The 21,924-nt window shown below is 37.3% G+C and overlaps 2 protein-coding genes and 1 long non-coding RNA gene across 4 annotated transcripts in view; 2 read left to right on the forward strand and 1 right to left on the reverse strand.

Annotated features, from left to right (window-relative positions):
• Nucleotides 1-657: 657 nt before the first annotated feature.
• On the forward strand, nt 658-9,669 carry asb5a (ankyrin repeat and SOCS box containing 5a). Of its 2 annotated transcripts, none has more exons than XM_042493495.2 (7): nt 658-1,038; nt 3,329-3,408; nt 5,479-5,586; nt 5,812-5,962; nt 6,864-6,998; nt 8,598-8,789; nt 9,075-9,669. In XM_042493495.2, the coding sequence occupies exons 1-7, from the start codon at nt 834-836 to the stop codon at nt 9,200-9,202; spliced, it is 999 nt and encodes a 332-aa protein (XP_042349429.1). In that variant the 5' UTR covers nt 658-833; the 3' UTR covers nt 9,203-9,669. The 2 variants fall into 2 exon arrangements, with proteins under 2 accessions (XP_042349429.1, XP_087936968.1); XM_088080842.1 differs by lacking the exon at nt 658-1,038 and adding an exon at nt 1,641-2,039.
• LOC148188846 (uncharacterized) overlaps nt 6,914-21,924 on the reverse strand; it is a 95,886-nt gene continuing 80,875 nt past the window's right edge. Inside the window, exon 6 of the long non-coding RNA XR_015777206.1 lies at nt 6,914-7,053. This is a non-coding gene — a long non-coding RNA (uncharacterized LOC148188846). The remainder of the gene's footprint in view (nt 7,054-21,924) is intronic.
• spata4 (spermatogenesis associated 4) lies at nt 10,775-16,629 on the forward strand. Its single transcript, XM_088080838.1, has 6 exons — nt 10,775-11,003; nt 12,614-12,743; nt 12,934-13,052; nt 14,319-14,539; nt 14,649-14,720; nt 15,057-16,629. Exons 1-6 carry the CDS (start codon nt 10,903-10,905, stop codon nt 15,137-15,139), a joined length of 726 nt encoding a protein of 241 aa, XP_087936964.1. The 5' UTR covers nt 10,775-10,902; the 3' UTR covers nt 15,140-16,629.

Below are 21,924 nucleotides of genomic sequence, written 5' to 3' on the forward strand. Positions count from 1 at the left end.
AAAAGCATAACTCCCTCCCCAGTGATTAAAAAATATTTGGGGTGCCTCCCTCATTTTGCACCACCACCTCTCCTCCAATAAATGATGAACAGTCCCATACCCAGCATTAAAAAAATTAAAAAGGCTTATAACATTGTGGTTAAATTAGGCCCACATAAGCATTTTGTCTGACTGGAGCCATATTGTTCAGTTACGTAAATTATATAAAGCAAAATTTGGATTTTCAGTTTTAAGTTTACCATTTTTGTTTTATTTTACTGTTTTTTTTGTTTTGTTTTTTTTTTTGGTCAAATTCTACTTTTTCTGTAATTACATACTAATAAGTTAAAATTCATGCAAAAATCTATTTTTAATTATATTTCTATTACACTTATCCTGAATTAATTACTACCATGATTTTAAAATAATACAAATATGAAATCAAATATTATCAATAATAATAACAATAATAATAATAATAATAATAATAATAATAATAATAATAATAACAATAATAATAATAATAATAATAATAATAATAAAATACCATCAGGAGTTAAGTTGTATGCAAAAAAAAATCTAATAATTGAATTTATGTCACATTTGCGACTGCAGGTGCCACTGTGTACATAACTTAATCTCTGTAACTTGTGAACACACCCACACACACACGTGCACTTAACACAGCAATTGCTCTCGGGCACAGTAGCAGCTGCGGGGCATTTTTTCCAGCCTGGACCAGCCAACCAGTCAGTACACTGGGAGAAAAAGTAGGCTACTCTTGTGCTTTTTGGAGTGGCATCTGATCCTGCCTTCATCATAACCAAAGCCCTTCAGTAACGTGTCGGGAGGAAATGTCAGACCCAACACAGGAATTCACCAACAAGCCCTTCGCGGCCCAGTTGTCCAATGTTTACCTCAGCATCTTGGCACTGTTCTGCTTTAAGCTCTTCATTAAGATTTCTCTCAACTTGCTGACATACTTCTACATCATCCGTGGGAACCGTAAAGAGGCTGCCAGGATATCAGCAGAGTTCTATGATTACGGTCAACAACACAGTGAGTACTCGGAGAAAAAACATAAAGGGTTGTTTCTGTCTTAAGGTGACTTCTTTGTTCCACAGTTGCATAATTTTAAGCATATACTTGTGCGCTGAAGGTACATTTGCTGTGAAATGTAGCAACAAAACAACTGTGTTTACACTATACACCAAGCAACATGTGTATAGGGTCAAATAGAAGAGAATATATAATATAGTTTCCTTTAAAATCAAGTTGAAGTGCTCCCCGCTCACACACAACCACACACATGCACTCATAATTTCCATGTTTACAAATGAGCTATAAATGCTGCATTGCTAATCCAATGAGTATAAGAGCCATTAATTGTATTCACATTATTACAAACTGTACATGTGAATGATAGCCCACTTCTCTTTCATCAGCTTAATAGCTACTTATAAATCCTGAGCTGTACATTCAATATTAAACGAAGACACTGTAGGCTGGCAGCTCTTTTTCTCTAATGTATTAATAGAACATAGTCATGATACACCCCCTCCCCTCCTCCTCGTGGCCCCCACCCCCACCCTGCCCTAGTTTCCATTCCCAGCTATGCGGTGCACCCTCTCACACTCTGACTGCAACCAAAACAACACGCCACATTCTCAGGGACAAGCAGTTCGAAGGCACATTCTGGGGGAAGCGGGACACGACGACAACATAATCTGTATCTATCATTCAAGGGGATGTTTAATTTAAAGTGGACCCACTCCATGGAATACTAATTAGCTAAGCTTAGGGTATTAGTCACGGTCCTGTGCATATGGTCTTCCTTGTTCTGAGGAAATCTGTTTGATGTCTCTTGCTGGGGTCTTTTATATCCGTATTTCAAATTAATGTCAGTCAACGAAAATAGGCTGCATGAATAAAAGAGCTTGAATTTAATAGAAAACATTAGGCAGATTAATATCTATAAATTATGATTACAAAGGAGGAAGTTGGGAATGATGATGATGACGTGTGGAATGCATTTGCCGTGATTCTGGACATTGACTCAGGTGTGCTTTGTGACTTTTTTTTTTTTTTTTTGCCTTAAATTGCATCAAACGGCTGCAGCCAATTTCTCAAGTTTCTATTAATGCCTCATGTGACTGGAGTGTTAATGCGCTAAGTTTATTGCATAAGGACTTTTCACACACCATTAGTCACATAATGATAACGCTGCCCCGTGCATTAACTCTTGGAACATGAAGGGTAGAAACATGACCCGAAAGGTTAAAATATGACGTTGATAAACACATCAAGATGATGGAAAATTGGTAAAATAAGATTTGTGGTTGGGATTTCATTAAGCTGCTGTAATTGGTTAAACAATAAAGGACTCAAAATATTATAACAAATGATGAATTAACAAGATTTGACAGGACAAAATTATTAAGCTACGCAACATAATTTCATGAAACCATTTCATCAGCTGTATTTTCACTGGTACACAATGCTTAATTCCTACTGTTATATTAATTTAACATAAAAGAGTATTTTACAACCAAATTTGCAAACATCAAGCTTAAAAGAAATCATTACATCCCTGTCATTTTTTCTCAAGATGACGATGGAATAATTGTTTGTGAACAGTTTTAGACTGTTAGCTTCTTGTAATGCTCGTAAACTTTGGATTTAACCCTTTAACGGACATTGTAACTGCACAGCTGCTATTTTTTGGGATCAAACTGCTTCACTGAAGACTTGTCGAAATCCAGTTTCATTTTATACAGATGTTTTATAAGAATAATGTTAGCATTTTGATTATACTGTAATTCTATTCAATTCTATTCTTTTCTATTAAACTGACTGTTTTTCCACCATGCATTCTTAACAGATTTTATCACTAGATTTGTTATGTTTTGTATTTATTTTTCATATTTATTTTTCATATTAAATTTGTTTGTTAATACGTTTATTTTATTAAGTTACTTTAACTTTCAGATTTTTGTTTACATAACATTGAAAATTATTTTTTTACCTTAAATCTTATACTTTTTTTACTGGATTCATTTTTATTTTTTATTCACTTTATCTATTTCTTTTCTTTATTTCCGTTATTGTATGAAGTAACTTATTTTCTAATCTCTATTATATTACATTGACTTTTGCACTTCTTTTTTTTTTTACAATGCATTTAACTAGGAAAAAAAATTCTTAATAAATTGATGCATTTTGCTAACATATTTTATGGCCTATAGTGTTGTAAAAATGTTTTAAATGATTGTTAATGGCTTGAGAGAGCATCAGCCTATCATAATTAATGTAACTGGACATAAGCACTGCATTCTTATTGTCACTGCAGGATCCTGGGCTGACCGCTCACCCCTCCATGACGCTGCGAGTCAGGGCCGCCTCCTGGCTCTGAAGACCCTCATTTTACAGGTGAAGAGAACACAATGCCTCATTTGTATCACTGACTTTGAAGACTCCTGGTTTAGATTAAGTTTGGGCAGTATGGGTGTTCAGAAATCTGGATGGGAGGGATGTATGATAATATCGCCACATCATCGGCATCTGCAGATAACGGCTTTGAGATAGTATCAAAGCCGTCTGAAGTATATTTATTTACTTACTTATTAACTTATATTTATAGAAGTATATTTACTTCTTGACGTTTGAGCTTGTGTAACAAAGCGAACTCACTGCTCTAACACATGTCCTAGCTGAAACCATAGTTAGGTTGGGAGTGGGGCGCTACACTGACTTCTGTTACTTGCAGTTCAGCTTTTACAGGTTTTTATTTTGTTTTGTTTTTTTACTCAAATACTGTCATAACTCTGGTGAAGTTTCAAGAAGGTATTAAGGTATGAAAAAAACGGATACTGCTCAAGCCTCGTTCAGTTGTCAAAAAAAGAGGTTTAGATGAAAGTAAGTCACTGGGATTATCAGGGATACATGTAATTATCTAACTAGTACCTTCCACAGCTGATGTTTGATCAAATTCCTGCGTCTCCACTCATCAGTTCCCAACACTACATTTGGCATTGCTGCTTTCAAGAAATGGCTTTAATATAATATGAGAATGCCAATGTATAACCAGACTAACATAACATTTTATGATTAAACTAGTACAGACTCAACTTCAAAATTCAATTTCTTCTCCATGAATCACTGAACGGTAAAGTGCAAGATACTTGTCATATCTCCTGACGCAGTATGAACCATGCAGACCTCTCCGGTCGGCTCGTTCTGCATCAGCAGTTGTTCCAAGAGTCAACACTAAATATGGTGAAGATGGCTTTAGCCTCTAAGCTGCTCAAATGTGGAACAAATTGCCAGAAGAGCTTAAGCCTTAAAATCCAAGCTAAAGATCTACCTGTTTACTACTGCTTTTAATTAATCTTCTTTTAAATTACATTTATTTGTTAGTGGTTGTATTTAGTGACCTTTTGATTATTTGTTTTATTGTCTTTATTGTTTTACTCTGTGGGTTTTGCCTGCTTGCTTTTATTGGTTTTATCACTTGTTTCTTAGGCTTTTACCTGTGCAATTTTGTAAATCACTTTGGGTTGCCTTTGGGTATAAAACACACCATGCAAACAGATTTGTTTTGCTTAATAATTAGAAGTGCTGTGTATAACTCTGGAGAAACACTGTTTATTGTTGAGTCTCATTCCCAGGTTGTCAAATACAGACACTTTGGGTTGGTGGTTTGGTCCAACAACCAACCCAAAGCTTATCTATCTTTCTCCAGAGTTACGTAGAAGATTGATATTTAATACAGAGATAAAAATATTGCTAAGTTGTTGAAAGCTTCCTCATGGCCATTATTTGTTGCATGCAATCTTATTGTTACACAGGTTGAAAGTAAAAATACACAAGAGATTTAGCTATGTCTGCAAAACATGAAATGTAAAGTCAACATCTGGCCATCAATAATATATCTCGAGTTTTTAAAGTAAATGTCAGGGGGAAAGCAGAGCAACCTTACAATACCATGACTTGCTTTTTAAGAAAATACATCACTAAAGCATGTTTGTGAAGTAAATAGAGTGATCATAGAGCGATCATAATCATAATGTATAGTATTACATGAATTAACTGTCTGGGGGGTTGCTGAATAAAGGGAGAATCACCTCTCCTGCTTGCAGTTCCAGCTGCTCACAGATTAAGGAGTGCGCTACAACAGAGTAAGTCATTTGGGCAACAATGCCTTGCTCATGACAAAAGCAGTGATAATGTTACAGTATACTCCGTGGCGATTTATTAGCTCCATAACAGACCTCTATTGGGGCTGTACTTTAATGAGCAAGCTTATTATTCTCTATTATTCAAATGTGAATGTACAGAATAGTTTGGTAATTACTGACTACTATAACTGAGGTCTGTTTTTTAAAAGAAGCTAAGCTTTCTTGCAGTTCCTAGCGTTCACCAGTAGACTGACAAAGGTCATGTGCTGCTAAATGCACCATATACCATCTAAATATCTGTGGCTGCTTGATTCTGTTTCAGGGTCACAGTGTAAATGTCCTGACTATAGACCATGTGACACCCCTCCATGAGGCCTGTGTCGGAGACCATGTCGCCTGTGCCCGAGCTCTCATTGACGCAGGAGCAAATGTGAGTCACGTACCGGCCTTTAATGCCGCTATACTGCACAGGTCAAATGTCATTTCCACGGCTGGGGAGAGGTAACAAATGAGCAACGCTGCTCTTCTTCTACAGTCACTGTAGAGCTATTAACTTGTTGTTCCCCTTCAACTGTTCCCGCAGGCTGTTGCTATTAGTCAACTTGCATCGTTAAACAAGGCCTAAAAATAACAATTTAAGAAAATGTGTTTACAGGTCAATGCTTCTACGATTGATGGAGTCACCCCTCTGTTCAACGCCTGTACAGTGGGCAGTGTGTCGTGCACTGAAATTCTTTTGGAAAATGGAGCTAAACCCCAGAGCCTTGTATACCATCCATCACCAATACATGAGGCTACAAGCAAAGGTATATCTCATATCAGGTAGTTTTTTGCTGACCTCTTAAATTCAGTGTGCATCTAAACAATGTTTTGTGGCAGTTACCTGTCACCAAGTTCAAGTCCAAAGCGATTCTATATACTGTATCTGTGTTTGCTGCAGATATTCAACACGAAAACATTAACACTCTGTTATTAAATTTGTAATCTTCTGCTGCCAGAGGATTCCCCATCAAACCAGTCACAAAAAACATGATTTCAGTCGGTTTGTCTGGGTTAGGATTTCTTCAGTTATTATCTTTCAGGTTTTTACTGGGAGCTTGTTTTTCTGATATCTTAAAATCCAGATGTTTGACGACTTACAATTGTTCATCAGCTTAAAATACATAGTCAGAACAACCAAGGTCTAAAAGATGTATTGTAAAAATCTGGCTTAAAACTGGATACAAAATTAATTTATGGAAGCGTCTGGCAGACACCCATAAGCCTGATGCATGCAACGGGAATATGACACAACTAAATGACATGGACCATGTCCTTCGTTAAAATGACAGATTTCTCTGTAATGTTTGTATATTTTTAGAAATGTTTTGGATAATGTAAGTATACAACTCACCAAATATATAACATTAGTACAGTCGTTTTTTAGACATCTAAATGTGGAAAAGTTTCATATACTTTTGATATATAAAATGAACCAATATATACTCTGACATATGTGTCCCAACTGCACTAACCACAGCCTACACTGGATCCTGTCTTTCAACCTGTATTTGTGTCCTCCGCTGTGCTATAAAGCGTTCTCTCACAAACCTGCACTGTGAAAAACGTCTTTAAAAATAAATCTCAACATGACCTGAGCCGACAGCTTGGAGAATTATCTCGCATTGTCACTTACTGATTACTGTCTCCATGCTCCATTACTTCCAGGTCATTACGGTTGTGTGGAGGCTCTGGTGACTTGGGGGGCAGATGTGGACATGGACATTCCTCACCTGGGCACAGCGCTCTACACAGCCTGCGTCTGCCAAGAGCTGGAGTGCGCCAGGAAACTCCTGAGGGAAGGTCAGCTCGCAGCACAGTGTGGATCTTTACGTCTCCGCATAGACGGACACACAACCTGCATGAACATACACACACAGTTACGCAACACAGTTATTGTGCACAGAAGAAAAGATAGATAAACACATTTGCATACACAATGGAATCTAAAAACCTCTTCAAAGGCATTTAACCCCTGACATGCAATAACTACACTAAAACAAACAATGGCAAAATTACTTCAGGTGTAGAGTTCTTTATCAAAACATTTGTTGGGCCTCATGTTGGTGCACTCTTGTTATTCCAGATGAACTACCTGATTGCAGATGACAGACATTTTCAGCTCAGCAGCAGCAAAACAGCTTCTTTTTTTTTTTGTCAGTTATGTAAATCAACAAGGCAACACCAGCGGGAGGTGTTAGTCTGTCAGTTTTTTCCAAAACTGCAAAAAGCTTCTTTCTCAAGATCATATAAAAGGAATTCAGTCAGAGGAAGGAAAAACATATATATATACTGTATTTTTTACGGCTACTGGCCTCAGTGATGCAGACGCACGCAGCATATGATGCAACTGAGTAAGGAGCAGCGCAGCAGTCACATGTAGCCCGCAGCTGACTGATTACATTTTCAAGCTATTTGTATGCCTGCACTGCTGGCTGCCTTTGATTGAAAGTAACACGTTCACTCTGGGCTGTGGGAAGTAATTTCTGGGAAATGTAAGAAATTGTTACGTAGAGGGCTACAGGGGAAGGCAGTTACATTAAAAATAAGAATATACAGTCACAAATTAACTCCCAGACAACAAATAATACAAATTGATGATATCCAATGCGTTTCTGATGAAGTTTTTCCATCTGACATTTATCTAAAGTCAGTGATAAAGTTGCCCTCACTAAGACCAGCAGAGTGAATCAAATCACTCCAGTCCTGAAGTCTTTACACGACCCTCCTGTTTCTCAGAAACCTGATTTCAAAATACACTGGCTGGTTTATAAAGCACAACACTATGAACTATTGAGACCTCTCAGGTCATCTGGGACAGATCTGCTTTGTCTCCCCAGGGTCAAGACTAAAAATGGAGAGGCAGTGTTTAGTTTTTATGCACCACAAACTCTCAGAAAACTGCAGGTTCGCTGCAACTCTCAGTTTTTTTTAAATCAAGGCTTAAGATGTTTCTGTTTGCCACTGCCTTTTTATTTTATATATATATATAAATTTATTACACTGTGCTGCAACCTTTATTCTTGTACTTTATACCTGTCTTTAGGGATGCACGATATTGGATTTTTTTTGCTTATAACCCATATGCCAATATATAATAACTCATTTGGCTGATATCCGAAACTGATATCAATATTTACCACCTTTTCCCCACTGAATTTAATGGATCATCAGGTGTCTTCTAAAGTGGAATTAACATCATATAATGCATACTCTTATTGTGATAGCCGACCAGAAGATGGAGACTTAAAAATACTACTTGGCAATGTATGTCATATTCATTCATTGTGCAAAAAAAAGAAAAAAAAATACTTAGAGTTTATGTTTTGTACATGTTCAAACTGTAAAACAAAAAATATTGTTATGTAAATAATGAACTTCCTGTGCTTTGTCTCCATAAAGGTGCAAATGTACAGAAAGGCAAATCCCTGGATTCACCCTTACATGCAGCTGCAGAGAAAGACAGCACAGCTGTAGTGAAGCTGCTGCTGGACTTTGGTGCGGACATTAACGCCAGAAACACAGAGTTTCAGAGGCCGGTAGACGTGGCTCCACCCAGCAGTCTAACAGAGGGCTTCTTACTGCTTTATGAAGGTATGAGAATAGTAGAAACTTTTTTGTAAGCCACGACAGACTTATATTTGCATCTTTTTGTGAAACTTTTGTGATTGTTTGAACTCCATCAACAGATATAAAAGTTGTCCTTTTAAGATAAGATAAGATCATCGTTTATTAGTCCCACAGGAATTTGAAGTTTTATCTGAGTTTCTTGCCTGACTGTTCAGAAACTCACATCTAACTGGAGTCAATAATTTTAATTTGGAAGTAGTTTATGCATTATGACCGGGCTATATAAAATTTCATTGCCTATTTCCATAGCTACACCACGACTGCTGAGCCAGCTGTGCCGTCAGTGCATCAGGAGCTGCGTCGGCCGTGACAGACTCCACCTTCTTTCCCACCTTCCCCTGCCCAACAGACTCAGGAGCTACCTGCAGTACCAATGACAGGCAGAACAACCAAACCGCCTGTCCAAACAGGACTTACAGACAGAAAGAGCATATCCACTCCATGAACTCTTCCTACCTTTAATTTGAGCTACCAGTCAATTAGTCACTGAGTAGCTACGGAGAAGCTGGCGGTACCTAGCTGTGTAAAGCTGGCCTGCATCCCATGTGTGATTGTAGACCTGGATGAATGTAAAGCAGGGAGTTTCTAAAAAGAGTCTGAGGCTTAGTCCTCCCTGGATAAATTCTGGTTTATTGAAGAAAATATTATTTGTAATTCAGGTTTGATGTTTTTAGAGGATTCCTTAATAGTTGTAATAGCTGCCTGAGAGTGACGCACCTTGAAAACATTACATATGACAATATAATGTTCTATAAAAGCACTTTTGAATGAGTATCCAAAGTTTTGCATTTGATATGTGATGCATTGCCCACTATGAGATGATTAAAATGGTTTTGAAACCTGGTGCATTCCAAACTATGTTGTCTTTGCAGGCTGAGTTGCTAATGATGTTTGACTTGGAGGCACAGTGGGAGAGTTACTAATACAAAAAGTTTGAAAACAAAAATAGTTGACATGTTTAAGCTTGGATTACTGAGCACTGACAACTGGAGGCAGCTGGCTTTATTGTTGAGTCCCAAATGGAAAATATGAGGGAGTGGAAAAGCAAGCGTTTGTTACTATTGCTGAGACAATAGTCACTGCTGTAATTTAAAAAGCTCCAAAGACATTGGGCCTCATGCAAGAAACGATATACAAACCCTTTTTTTTTTCTTGTCCACCATTTGTTCCTATTTTGTGAGTACCCATTCATTCAATTATTTCCATAAGTGGTCAGGAGCACTCTGACCAAGATAAGAGTAAAAGCCAGCCTGAGGAAACACAAGCTTTTAATTTTAACATTTAAAAATAAATATATAATCAAACTGAAATTATGTTTTTGAGCAATTATAATGATTGGATTAATAAATTTCAGGGCTAGATGAAATACTATTTGTTGACGTATATATAGTGTTTAGGCTGCGCTAATAACCCCCCTAATTAAATAACTATAATCATTCCTAAAAAAAAAAAGAAAAAGATAAAACAAAAATGTCATAATTACACAAAATTCCCAACACTAAGCAGTAATTCAAAGTTGATACAAATATACTAATGAAAAATAAAGTTTGTATTTACAAAGTGAAATACTTAACAAATAAATCAACAACGTGCTGAGTCTTTGCAAATTCCTTTTTCAGATTTAAAAAAAAAAAAGATAATGTAGAAGTTGACTGTAGTGATGGAGGTAGGTTGTTCTTAAACGTGGTTTAAGAAGAAATTAAATTAAATATGCCCCTAAATCCTGCTGCATCTTTTTTGCGTGGAAGAATGCGCTGAGTCTCACAGCCTGGGGAAAGAAGCTGCTCTGTAGTCCATATTGATAAAAAATAGTAGTGTAGTAGTGTTTTATTTTCCGTAACGTTATGCAACAATGCAATGTAACATCTTTTGAGGGGCAGTAAACCGCCACCTGTCTGTGTACTGCCGCATGTTAAAGTGTGACGTGTCGTTGCCATGGTGATGTAAACAAAGGGAGGAGATGTACAGGTAGCCGGTCAAGTCAATTGGGGATTATCACGAATTAATGGCTCGACTTGTTGTGAAATTAACATTAAAAACAGTATTTGTTTGTAGATTTCATCATCTGTGAAGCGCCATGTCTTGTTCACAGTCTGCTACAAAGACAGGATTGCCCAGAGAGGTCGTTAAATGGCTACAAAGCCTCGACTTGACGTTTTATCCGAAGAATGTGCGCAGGTAAATTTTAACCACACAAACAGCTAAGCTAACGTAACAATATACACTGACCCATGATATTAATGATCTGGAGGTCCGTTTACAGACTTTAAAATCGGCATTAATGTAGTTGAAAAGTCTTTTTTACAGGTCTTGACATACGTTAACTAAGTTAGCTGTAAGGTTAGCGTTAACCGTTGTATCAACGGGCAAACATTAGGGTTATTTAACCTTTTAACGCTAACTAGGCTTACATTTTATTGTGACGCAAACGCTGACGTTTCACTGCAGTTAAAACAACATTTAGCTATTCAAATGTCTAAAGAAATCCAACCTAGTTTAACGAAACACCATGTAACTGTAATGATACTTTATTTAACCTTGAAGGGGCTTCGTCGAAACTTTACAAAAAAAAGTTTTAACTGTAACGAGTGGTGGACAAAGTAGGCTAGGCTACATGAAATCAATGCTTGAGTAAAAGTACACATATCTTACCAGAAAATGACTTTGGCAGAAGTTAAAGTCACCTGTTAAAATATTACTGTTACTTGAGTAAAAGTCTTAAAGCATCTGATATTTAATGTGCTTGAGTATCAAAAGTAATTTATTATATTATATGTAGTTCATAAGTATTAAAAGTAAAAGTACAAGTAAATACTGCTATCAAAACAGCAGGCAGTTAGATATTTGAGAGTTATGAAGTTTATCTCTTCTTAAAATGTACACCATGTTAAAAAATTGAGTGTACATTTCACTTGAGGGGAAAAAAGGTCCTTATTTTTACAACTTAAAGGATTTGAAGAACATAATCCTGTTTTTCCTTTTCTTCATTCGCCCATCCATTTCTTTCTCCCTTCCTTCCCTATTTTGTTGCAAGTAATTAAGATGCTTCTGTGAAATTTTGGGATAAAAGTACACATTGGATTTAGGAAATGTAGTAGAGTAACAGTAACATTTGACAGAAAAGCTCAAGTGAAGTGCAGATACTCTCACAGAATACTTAAGTACTTCAGCTAAGTATTATTACTGTCTTACATTACTGGGGGTCAACCGATACTGTTTTTTCAGGGACAAAACCATTGCAAATTGTTAGCAGTTAATGAGACCAATAACTGATATTTGGGACCGCTATGCATTTACTATAAATTTAAAGATGTTCCTGTCAGTATTTAGAATTTGGAAAATTACAAACTACAAACATAAAGCTTTGTTTAAATGCCTTTAGCAAATGTCATATCAAAACCCAAACTTACAACATCATACACAGCAAGTTCCCAACAACTTTCTTATAGTCAAGTGCAAATTTAAACAAAAAAATGAATAAACAAAATTGCTCCCTGAGGTTTTACAAAGTAAAAGTTCCTCCCATGCTGACACAAAATGCCAAATATTGGCCCCAATAATCGGCCGGGCCAATCATTTTTTGACCCCTAAATTGCACCACTGCCTGTATGATGACAAAGAGAGAGAAAGAGACTTTTTAATGAAATACTGCAGATAAAAAATGATGGAAATAGTTAAGATAAGCATCAGTGGATATTCCACTGGAGCAAAGACAGAAAACTGTTCACAGAAGATTTCCCTGGCAGAGTAAATATATTCAGTCTGCTCTCCCTTCTTTGTATTTCCAGAGATTTTTCCAACGGTTACCTTGTTGCAGAGATATTGTCTCATTATTACTCCAAAGACTTTCCAATGCATTCATATGACAAAGGAACATCACTTTCTGCTAAACAGAGGAACTGGAGTCAAATAGAGAGGGTAAGAGGAGGAGAAAACCTAAAAATATAATGAGCCGGGAAGAAATGTGTCTTTGCTGAGTTCAGCTGGCATGTCATTTAAATGTGGTTTAATTTTCCCTTTAGTTGACTGCTGAATTAGCATTAAAAAATGACTATGGTTAAGTTCTTATTTGGCATGAGTTAATTACTTGAAGTTTTTATTATCCCAGTCGTTACAGAAGCAGAATCTGCATTTGATGAAAGAGGTTGTTGATGGAGCAATCCACTGTAAACCAGGAGCAGCTGAACTGTTGGTGCAGGAGCTTTATACTATTTTAACAAACCGAAGGTAAGTGTCGATTGGGAGCAGGGCAGAAAATGAGGCAGTTTGAGGAAGATTCAAAATGTGTCTGCTACTTTTTCTTTAACCAAAGAGATTACTGGGAAGTTTATGTAGCATTTTACATATATCTGGAAGTTAGAAAAACTTGTTTTGCATCTTATTTATAGTTTAGTTTGATATTAGTGCATTGGAAATATTTCTGTAAGGTTGTGTACTATTAGCTGACATGTCTTCCAGTGTCTTTTCGGTTTTGTTTCATTTTGAGACATTATTGTGAGTTGACACTTGGCAAACTGATTAGATTATGTGCCTCTAGGGAATGTGTTAGATATATCCAGCTATTTTTTCTTCATCCCAACAGATTAATGGGGAGTTTTCTTTGAACAAGACAGATTAATGGGAAGTTTATATAGCATTTTACATATATTTTAAGGTTAGAAAAAATGTTTTATTTTATTTTGCATCATATTCAGTTTAGTTTGATATGAGTACATTAGAAATTTATCCATAAGGCACTCGAGGTTGTGTATTATTAGCTCACATGTGAGTTGACAATTTCTGAATTGATTAGATTAAGTATTTCTAGGGAATGTGTTAGATATAACCAAACATTAATACAATGTAATGTGTCAGTGTTTTTCTATAACAAAAATACACATATCACTACCTATTTTAACTGAAAACAAAAGGATGCTGATACTGTACAGTGTCTTTGGAGCGCCTGGTGGCTAAATAGCTAGAGCAGCACCCCATACACAGCGGTTAAATCCTCGCCACGGCATTTTTTTTTAAAGATTCTTTTGGTTTTTATTGCCTTTAATTGACAAAACAGTGTGAGCATGAGAGGGGGAGACATGCAGCAAAGGGCTGAGATGGGACTTGAACCTGTGACCACTGTGGTGAGGACACAGTCTCTGTACATGGGGTGCCACTCTATCCACTGAACCACCAGACGCCCCTGGCCTTGGCACTTTGCTGTATGTCGCACCCTCTCTCTTTCCCCCTTTCGCACTTAAACTGTCCTGTCCATTAAAAGCAATGAAAGCCCAAAAAATTACCTTACAAAAAAATACTGTACAATGACTTTAGCTAGGTACAAGAGATATTTTAGTTACAATATATGGGCAGTGAAAAAACCCATGAACACCCCACTAAATGCCTTCTAGTGCACTTTAACCAAATTAACACAACTGAAGAGGCTGTTAGTCAGCTGGTAAACAGCACATTTGCACAGTGCAAAAATTACATTTACATGTAAGTCTCTATTCTCAGCATCAGAGATGTTCAAGGCCCAGTGTCAGACTTCACTGACCGAGAGTACCAGGAGCTTCTGCCCACAGTGGCCCGCTCCACGGCCTCCAGGGCCATCAAGAACAACCTGAGGATAACAGAGATCATGGCTGAGCCCGACATCAGCACAAACCAGAGGAAGGCACAAATGATCCTCCATAGACACCTGGAGCACAAGGCTGCAGAGAGGGTGCTCAACCCCGGTGAGCCACCCAGGGCTGATATCAAGCTTTTGTTACAGGCAAATGTAGGGTGCTATAATAACTGTATTTGTTTTATTTCATTTTAACAATTTCTTTGGTTTGGTGACAGGACGTTTTAAATTGAAGCCTGATCCGGGTCGGCCGGCAGCCAAAAATCTTGTGCCTGGAGACTCTACATTAAGTGAGTCTTGTATTCTCTGAACAGCAGTCAGCAGACAATACTGATTCTGCAAATCAAATGTGCTAAAATGCAGCATTTGGGTGCAGCATTTTGTTTTGTATTCTGTTTGTGTATTTGTTCTTCTGTTTCATATTAGCGTCTCAGTATTTTGTATTTGTATTTGTTTTCTTTTTGCATTTCATGTAAATCATCTTTATGTACTTAGAAAAACGCTTTGTAAGTCCTTTCTATTATTATTATCATTATTCATGAATTTTAAAAGTATTTGCTAAATTGTGACAGTTTTGTTTGACACACAGTAATGTATAACGTGATACTTTCCAAATTCTATTTTAGGTGTGGAGTGGAGTGGAGCTGCTGTTTCCTTTAAGGAGATTAAGGTGCACCAGCCTGTCAGACGCTCCCTGGTTAACTATTAAAGGAGCTGGATAAAGATATGTGCTCTATTGATGCATTGTGTAGTTCTCACATGATGTTTTGATGTGCATTTCACAGTTATTCAAAGCATACCCTCTTTTAACTATTATGCCTCACGAGTATTTACTGGATAATAATTTGTTTTGAAAGACAGATGATGTCACTGTTTGTTGTCGTGGCTTATATAATGTCTTAAATCCTCCACCATCATGTTTGGGCTATATCAGTTTGTACCAGTAGGTGGCAGCATTGAGACATGAGAAGAACTCTTCTCTGTGTTTTTTTTTTTTATTTTAAGACTAAAATACACTGCTGTTTGTATATCATTGACAAAAAGAGGAAATAAATCTGTGTGTGCAGCAGAAACTGGCTGGGTTTACTGGTTATCTGTTTGTGTTGTTCACTATGCAAAGTACTAAAATGCTACTCATCTTTTTTTCCCCCAATAGACCATTTTTGCAGCAGACATTTTGGCGTAATAGTAGGAAAAGCACAGGTGAAATTGATCAAATTAGTGATTGCATTAAAAGTGTCCCAGTAAGCTTCTTCAGTGAGCCTGCATGCAAACATACAAAGATGTACTCTAAGGGAACGCAGCCATCATTAATAATATTAAGTACACCTGTGGTATATTGTCTGAGTCTATATACATGCATCTTCCCTTCTTAACCATCACTGAGGCAGCAGACAGATCTTTTTCTTCATCTGTATACTAATAAATTCTTATCGGCCACCTACCAAATGCTGGTAAAATGATGTTCATTACATTCACTGTGGACGGTGCCAAACAAGGTACAGACAACTAATTCCTACATTTGCTTACTTGATTTGGGGAATAAACAGTCACTGTGACATGTACATATGAACGCTTTTTTTCCTGTCTTGTTTCTCATTTCAGCATATTGTTCCAAATCTTGTAGCCCTTGGTTGAAAAGTTTTTAGCACTTGTAAAGACTGGAGGGTCTTTGATTTGACTTGACTTTCAAAGGTGCTCTGTTATTCTGTGAATGCGTTGACAAAAAATGTGCTCGTGGTAAAATAAATTTAATGTGTTTTTGCCTTCTAGAGCAGCAGACATAATTAAGACACTTAACAGTTGTGACTGTGGATACAAATGCCACACCTGTGATGATGACTGTATATAGTGGTTAAGAGGGGATTTAAAAAAATGTGACTTGGACTTTCCAGGTATTCCTGAATGATTAACCATTTATTTCAGGGGATTAAATTGTGATGTCACTGGCAGTTGTCCGACCAATAACCATTATATTATCTTTTAATATGTTATATTACTTTTATCATTGTACACATAAATTTACATATTTTTCAGTTTTTATTTTATCACTAAGTTGTTGTTTTGGGCAATTATCTTATTTGTATTGCTCTGTATTTTGCATGCTGCTGACTCTTTTGTTGAATCTTTACTTGATTGACCAATTATTACTGTCTTTTTAAACTGTCCTATTTGAAAAAATTAAATAAACAGATTGCATGGGGAAAAAAGAGTCTGAGGTAAAGGTGGATGTATTAGATCACCCATTGTTTACAAACTGCAACAAAAAAAAGCAGTTCGTCATGCTGCTTTTATCCTTTTTAAATTCTAAGCATCTTGCATGTCCAAGGACCATGCTCGTTTGTTTTAAAGCTTTCTCCTGAAGTTTTAATACAGAGTGTTTTTCTGTAGGCTGACGCTGAAGTCAGCTTCACCCTCATCAGAGCCTCTGGGATTTTACATTGGATTTTGGCATAAAATAAGCTCTGTGGCAAACAAGCATTTATGAATTGTACACATTTTGTTCAGCAAGACAATACTCACAAATGAACACCAGTTTTAGGATTTCTGAAGCTGAAATGCAATTGCCAAAAGTAAAAAAGCTAACATTAGTCAGTAAACAAACTACACCACAGTCAAATGATTTCATGTCGCCACCACAACCAGGCCGAAGTACTTCTATAGTGTCATTTAGCAACTTATTCACAAGCACATTTTTTAAGACACATAAAAGCTTCAAAACTTATAAATGGGGTATTTACTGACGTTTTTTATGTCGTAGGACAAAACCTGAATGTTCACCTCACGTCTTATTTCAGGCATCTAACCGAAACCTCATTCAAAAAAACCCATCGACTTCAAGACGAGGGAACCAGAGGTGCTGATACGATGACTCATTTCTGGGTTATAGGACTCATTTGTGGCACTCTATTCCCAGTCCTTTATTTTAGCTAGAAAACGACTGTCCAACTTTAAAATTGATCCTAAATTTGTTGGACTGATATTCGATCACCTCACAGACAGATCCTCCGCATCAGTGGCACCGCATGTTGTGTATTTTCATTAGATCACCTCAGAGCTGTGTCGTGTCACCTTATCTGAACATACTTTGCGCGAATGACTGCAGAAGTTTCTGTCTTGACACATTTTGATGTTTTTAATTATTTAGTCACTCTGAGCTAGTTACAGGGGAGTAATTCTGCTCGTGGTGTGGTGGTTGATGATTTTTTCAGGGGTGCAACAACAGATTCTTACAACTTAATGTGTGCAAGATCCATTTATCTTTGAGCACAATCAAGTTAACTCTTAGGCTGAAGCTAAAATTTAGATTGCATTGCAATTGCAATTTATACTGTTTTGTTCCTGAAAAGGCAAACAAATGAACCAATGGGGATAAACAAATATGCATCAGCTGTTTTTAATTTACTATAAAATATCTTTAGACCTTTTTATTCCTGATTTTTGGTGCTTGCTCAGTCAGCACTTACAGATTTGTGTAATATCAATTTCTGTCACTGATTTGCTCCAGGGTTACTGCTGGTGCTACATTTAACACTGCTTGGATAAATCTATTTAATTATGTATAAACCAAATCTACTCCCACAGTTTTTTACTGTCTAGTAGAGGAATTTAAAGCTGAATGGTGCTATGGACTTTTTTTAGGCGTTTATTCCAAACCAATTTAATCCACAATCAATTTCTGTAAAACCATAAGATAGTTATACATGCATGATAATCTTGCAAAATAAATGAAGCTGTGTTTTCCTTGTTTATTTTTGTATACTTGGTGAGATTCTGTTCTGGTGCCAAAGCCACTCAGATTCACTTTGAGATTGAGATCACTCTGTTGGCCCCAAATCTCCGAGCACTCGTGGATGCTCAGTGTACAGTACAATTGAGCTGTGAAGCTAGTGAAAAACGGATGACAGGATGATAAGTGTTTCTGGCTGACTGCCTGGCTTCTCATGTGGTCTAAGAGCCTGGGCTTTCAATGGAGAGATAGGACAATGCTGTAATGATATGATCTGCACAGCCTCAACAGACTATTAGCTACAGATGACCATGAGATTTATTGCTGCTGTAGAGAGAGAGAAAGCAGAATTTGACTCGGAAGAGGGCAATGTTTGGGCCACAGCAAAATCAAACCACAGTTAATGCTAAACTGTTAAAAAAACGCTGAAACATGACACTTTTCTGCAAAATAATCTATCAACCTTTTTATGTGAGAGGATATCTGACATTTAAACAAATCCACCAGCGGATAATATATCTCTTTGAAGCAGCCCATCCTATTTCCATGGTAGTCAATGTCTGGTAAAGCCTCTTTGCCTGTCTCCCTCAGTGGAGCTGTAAAACCTGACCTCCTTAATCTTTCAGTGTCTTTTGATTTCCCTCAGCTTGACTGGGCGTGAACACACATCAGCACTTAAGACGAAGAGCGCTGTCGCCTGTTGATTTCTGCAGGCGCCGGGAGATGAGCATCGGAATTTGGATTTTTCACTGTCAAGTCTCACATTCATTGCTTTATACTGAAAATACAGATTGTGAGGTCAGCAGCCAAGTGATGCCATAAAAATGCAAAATAGCAAATGTACTGCACAATAGCCAGAGCTCTGATGCAGCCTTTTTTTAATATATAAATCACAATAAATTACTGTAAACACTAATAGGTGAGATGAGCTGCTTTACATAAAAAGCAGCGTCCGGGGTTACGGGGTGATGTTTATATTTATTCTACATCTAACACGCCTCTTCTGCTGAACAATATCTAGGTCCTGGTTGCTATGGCAACAAGCAAGCCCATACTGGAGAGCGACCAGGAGACATTAATAAGCTTACTGTGAGCTTCTTTGGCTCCTTCTGTTGGTCATGAGCACGGGCGGTGGCTGTAGGAATTAGAGCTGCACACGCATGCATACAAAAAACACTCACTGGTGAGGAGAAAACACCCGCCTCATGTATAAAACACTTGTGATGAAAACAAGAGATGCCAGGCAACTGATGTTAGGAGCCGAGGCTGCCTGAAATGCCCTCAGAAAGTGTTTCACCATCTGCCGATTTTTCCTATCGGCGTCATGGTACCCACAGTGGGAAGGAAGCTCTAGTGGCGAAGGCGAGGGGATGCAGCACGGAGAGGGGGTTACAGCGCCTTGTTGGAAGCGCAGACAGTAACACGACTAGCCATTGGGGGTATTGGGAGTCTTTGTGAGCTACGGATTCCCCTAGAAAAAAAGCCCTTCCCCCTTTCCCCCCACAGCAAATCTCTCACCCCTATTAACAAAGCCACGGTAAGCTAGTGTGTGGCCATGTTATCCAGGCCGAGGGTGGGGCACTTCGTGTGTCTGTATGCCGGCATGCACACCATCGTGTGAAAAGTCATGTGCAGGTCAGATTATCACATCTATATGTATTTATTCAGTATCCACTAATGAACTGTTTTTATTCATTTACATATTTTCAATTTAGTTGCGATGCATTAGTCACAGACAGGCTGCTGGTCCCTGTTGTTAATTTTCAAAATCCCAAGAGACTAAATCTAATTAAGTGCAAATTAATATTTTTTTTTCATGTGCCGCATGCAAACAATACCACTTTAACAAATATTAAAATATTATTTATTAGACTGGAATGCAATTCAGCCTGGCAGACTTCATTTCATTACTGCCATTTACAGTTTGTGTAAGTTAAGTATTTAGAGCAGAAATGTTCAATCAAAATTGAAAAACAAGACAACACAGTGGGCTGGTAATTAAGTTTCTATTTTGAAATTAATGACTGGCATGGGAAAATAAACTCAATCAGTAAGCCCAACACATTTCAGCAATCTGAACTTATCAGATTATTAAGAGGAACAGTGGAGCCAAGCAAGTGACCACAATAACACCTCAGTGCTGGAAACAGCACCATTCTGTCTCTCTGCTTGTATTAGACTCACAATAGAAAGGGCAACAGCAACAGGAAGGTATGTAAAAGTAAAAATACAACACCAGACAAAGGCAAAATGTCTTTGGTGTCAAAAGCAAGACAGGAAATATCTGACATATTTCCCTCTTTTCAGTCCTTACAACGCTCACAGCAGCACAGTTTATCATGTAAACTTATCTCATTGGTCAAATCTCAGCAATACCCTGTATCAAAGTTACACACTAAAAACTACAGTGGCCGACAGAGGCAAACACGCTGCAGCTTAAGAAAACACATGCAAATAGACGAAACACAAGCAAATTAAGAAAACATCTTCATCAATTTGAAGACATACGTGTGGCATTTGGAGAACACGCTGCAAATCCCACAACCCATTAAGAAAACACTGAAAATCCCCAAAAACACAACATGTTATGAAAATGCGCTACAATACATCACAACACAACGGTAGTGTTTCCAGGAGACACACATCTGGACGCGCTTGTTTTGGCCGTGGTTTGTGACTTATGTTACTGGAGTTTGTCAGTGGTGTTGGAAAATGAGTTAAAATGTAAGTGTTTTGACATAACTAGCCGCCACACATGACAGAGCTGATTTCAAAATAAAGGCCCCATTCTTTTGAATGACATTCATTCAACAAATCCGTCTGTCAGTCTGTCATATATGAATGATTCAATAAATACAAAAACAAATAAATATATAAATGAATCAGTGAATAATGGTAGGGCTGTGTGCATTAATTGTGAAGCAATAAAGGTCCGCACATAACACTTTTTTTTTTTAGCTGAGTTTTAAACCTAAGGCAATGACACTGGTATCATATAAAATTAGGAGGAATCCAAACCATGTCATGCCAGCTTCTCAGGAAAAGAAAACTTAATAACACTCCAAAGTTAATCTAAATTTTGGCAATGGAAAATTGCCAAAAGGGCCATTTCACAAGGGTCCCTTGACCTCTGACATCCAGATATCCGTTTTGAAATGCAAAATAAAGGAATTGAAAACTTGTGATGTGAAAAATGTGATAATAATGATTTACTGCTGAAATTCTGTGGTTAATTGCAATTTTAAATGTGCCATTTTACAGCCCTAATAAATAAATAAATAGATAAATAATTGAATAAATACACATGTACAAATCTGAATCTTAGGTCTTGTTAACAGACAGCACCCACCTGTCACTCAAAGCAACCAATTAATTATGCAAAACTTTAATCTAAAATTGGCACTTCCATGTTGGCTCCATTATTCAGTCTCAGAGGTTGCCCTTTCATAAAAAAAAAAAAAACGAATATGCAAAATGAAAATAAGACAGGTGAGGTACTTAGAGACCACAGGAGGTTAGGCCATTTGGTCAGACAATATGCTACAGAAGGCTAATTGAATTATTAATTAAAGATGTTGCTTTAAGCAATTAGACATTAACAAAGCATGACATTTTAACATCAATAAATCATAACATTAATAACATTAGTATAATTACCATATGCAAGGGCCAGAAAAGTACCTTTAATCAGAGAGGATACTGTTGGCCAAGACTGTGAGAAAGATAAACTCCAAAGTCACCAATAAAGCTACAATCTGCCACCA

This window comes from Plectropomus leopardus, chromosome 8 (assembly GCF_026936395.1).
Source record: "Plectropomus leopardus strain MGB_pleo_1.0 chromosome 8, ASM2693639v1, whole genome shotgun sequence".
Classification (NCBI taxonomy): Eukaryota; Metazoa; Chordata; class Actinopteri; order Perciformes; family Serranidae; genus Plectropomus; species Plectropomus leopardus.

What these genes read in the sequence shown, in the direction of transcription:
- spata4 (XM_088080838.1), top strand. Translation starts at nt 10,903, where the DNA reads ATGTCTTGTTCACAGTCTGCTACAAAGACAGGATTGCCCAGAGAGGTC. An exon ending in ACTATTTTAACAAACCGAAG is followed by an intron (nt 13,053 to 14,318) that starts GTAAGTGTCGAT and finishes CTCTATTCTCAG; the next exon opens with CATCAGAGATGTTCAAGGCC. An exon ending in AGAGAGGGTGCTCAACCCCG is followed by an intron (nt 14,540 to 14,648) that starts GTGAGCCACCCA and finishes GTTTGGTGACAG; the next exon opens with GACGTTTTAAATTGAAGCCT.
- asb5a (XM_042493495.2), top strand. Translation starts at nt 834, where the DNA reads ATGTCAGACCCAACACAGGAATTCACCAACAAGCCCTTCGCGGCCCAG. An exon ending in ACATGAGGCTACAAGCAAAG is followed by an intron (nt 5,963 to 6,863) that starts GTATATCTCATA and finishes CATTACTTCCAG; the next exon opens with GTCATTACGGTTGTGTGGAG. An exon ending in CTTCTTACTGCTTTATGAAG is followed by an intron (nt 8,790 to 9,074) that starts GTATGAGAATAG and finishes CTATTTCCATAG; the next exon opens with CTACACCACGACTGCTGAGC.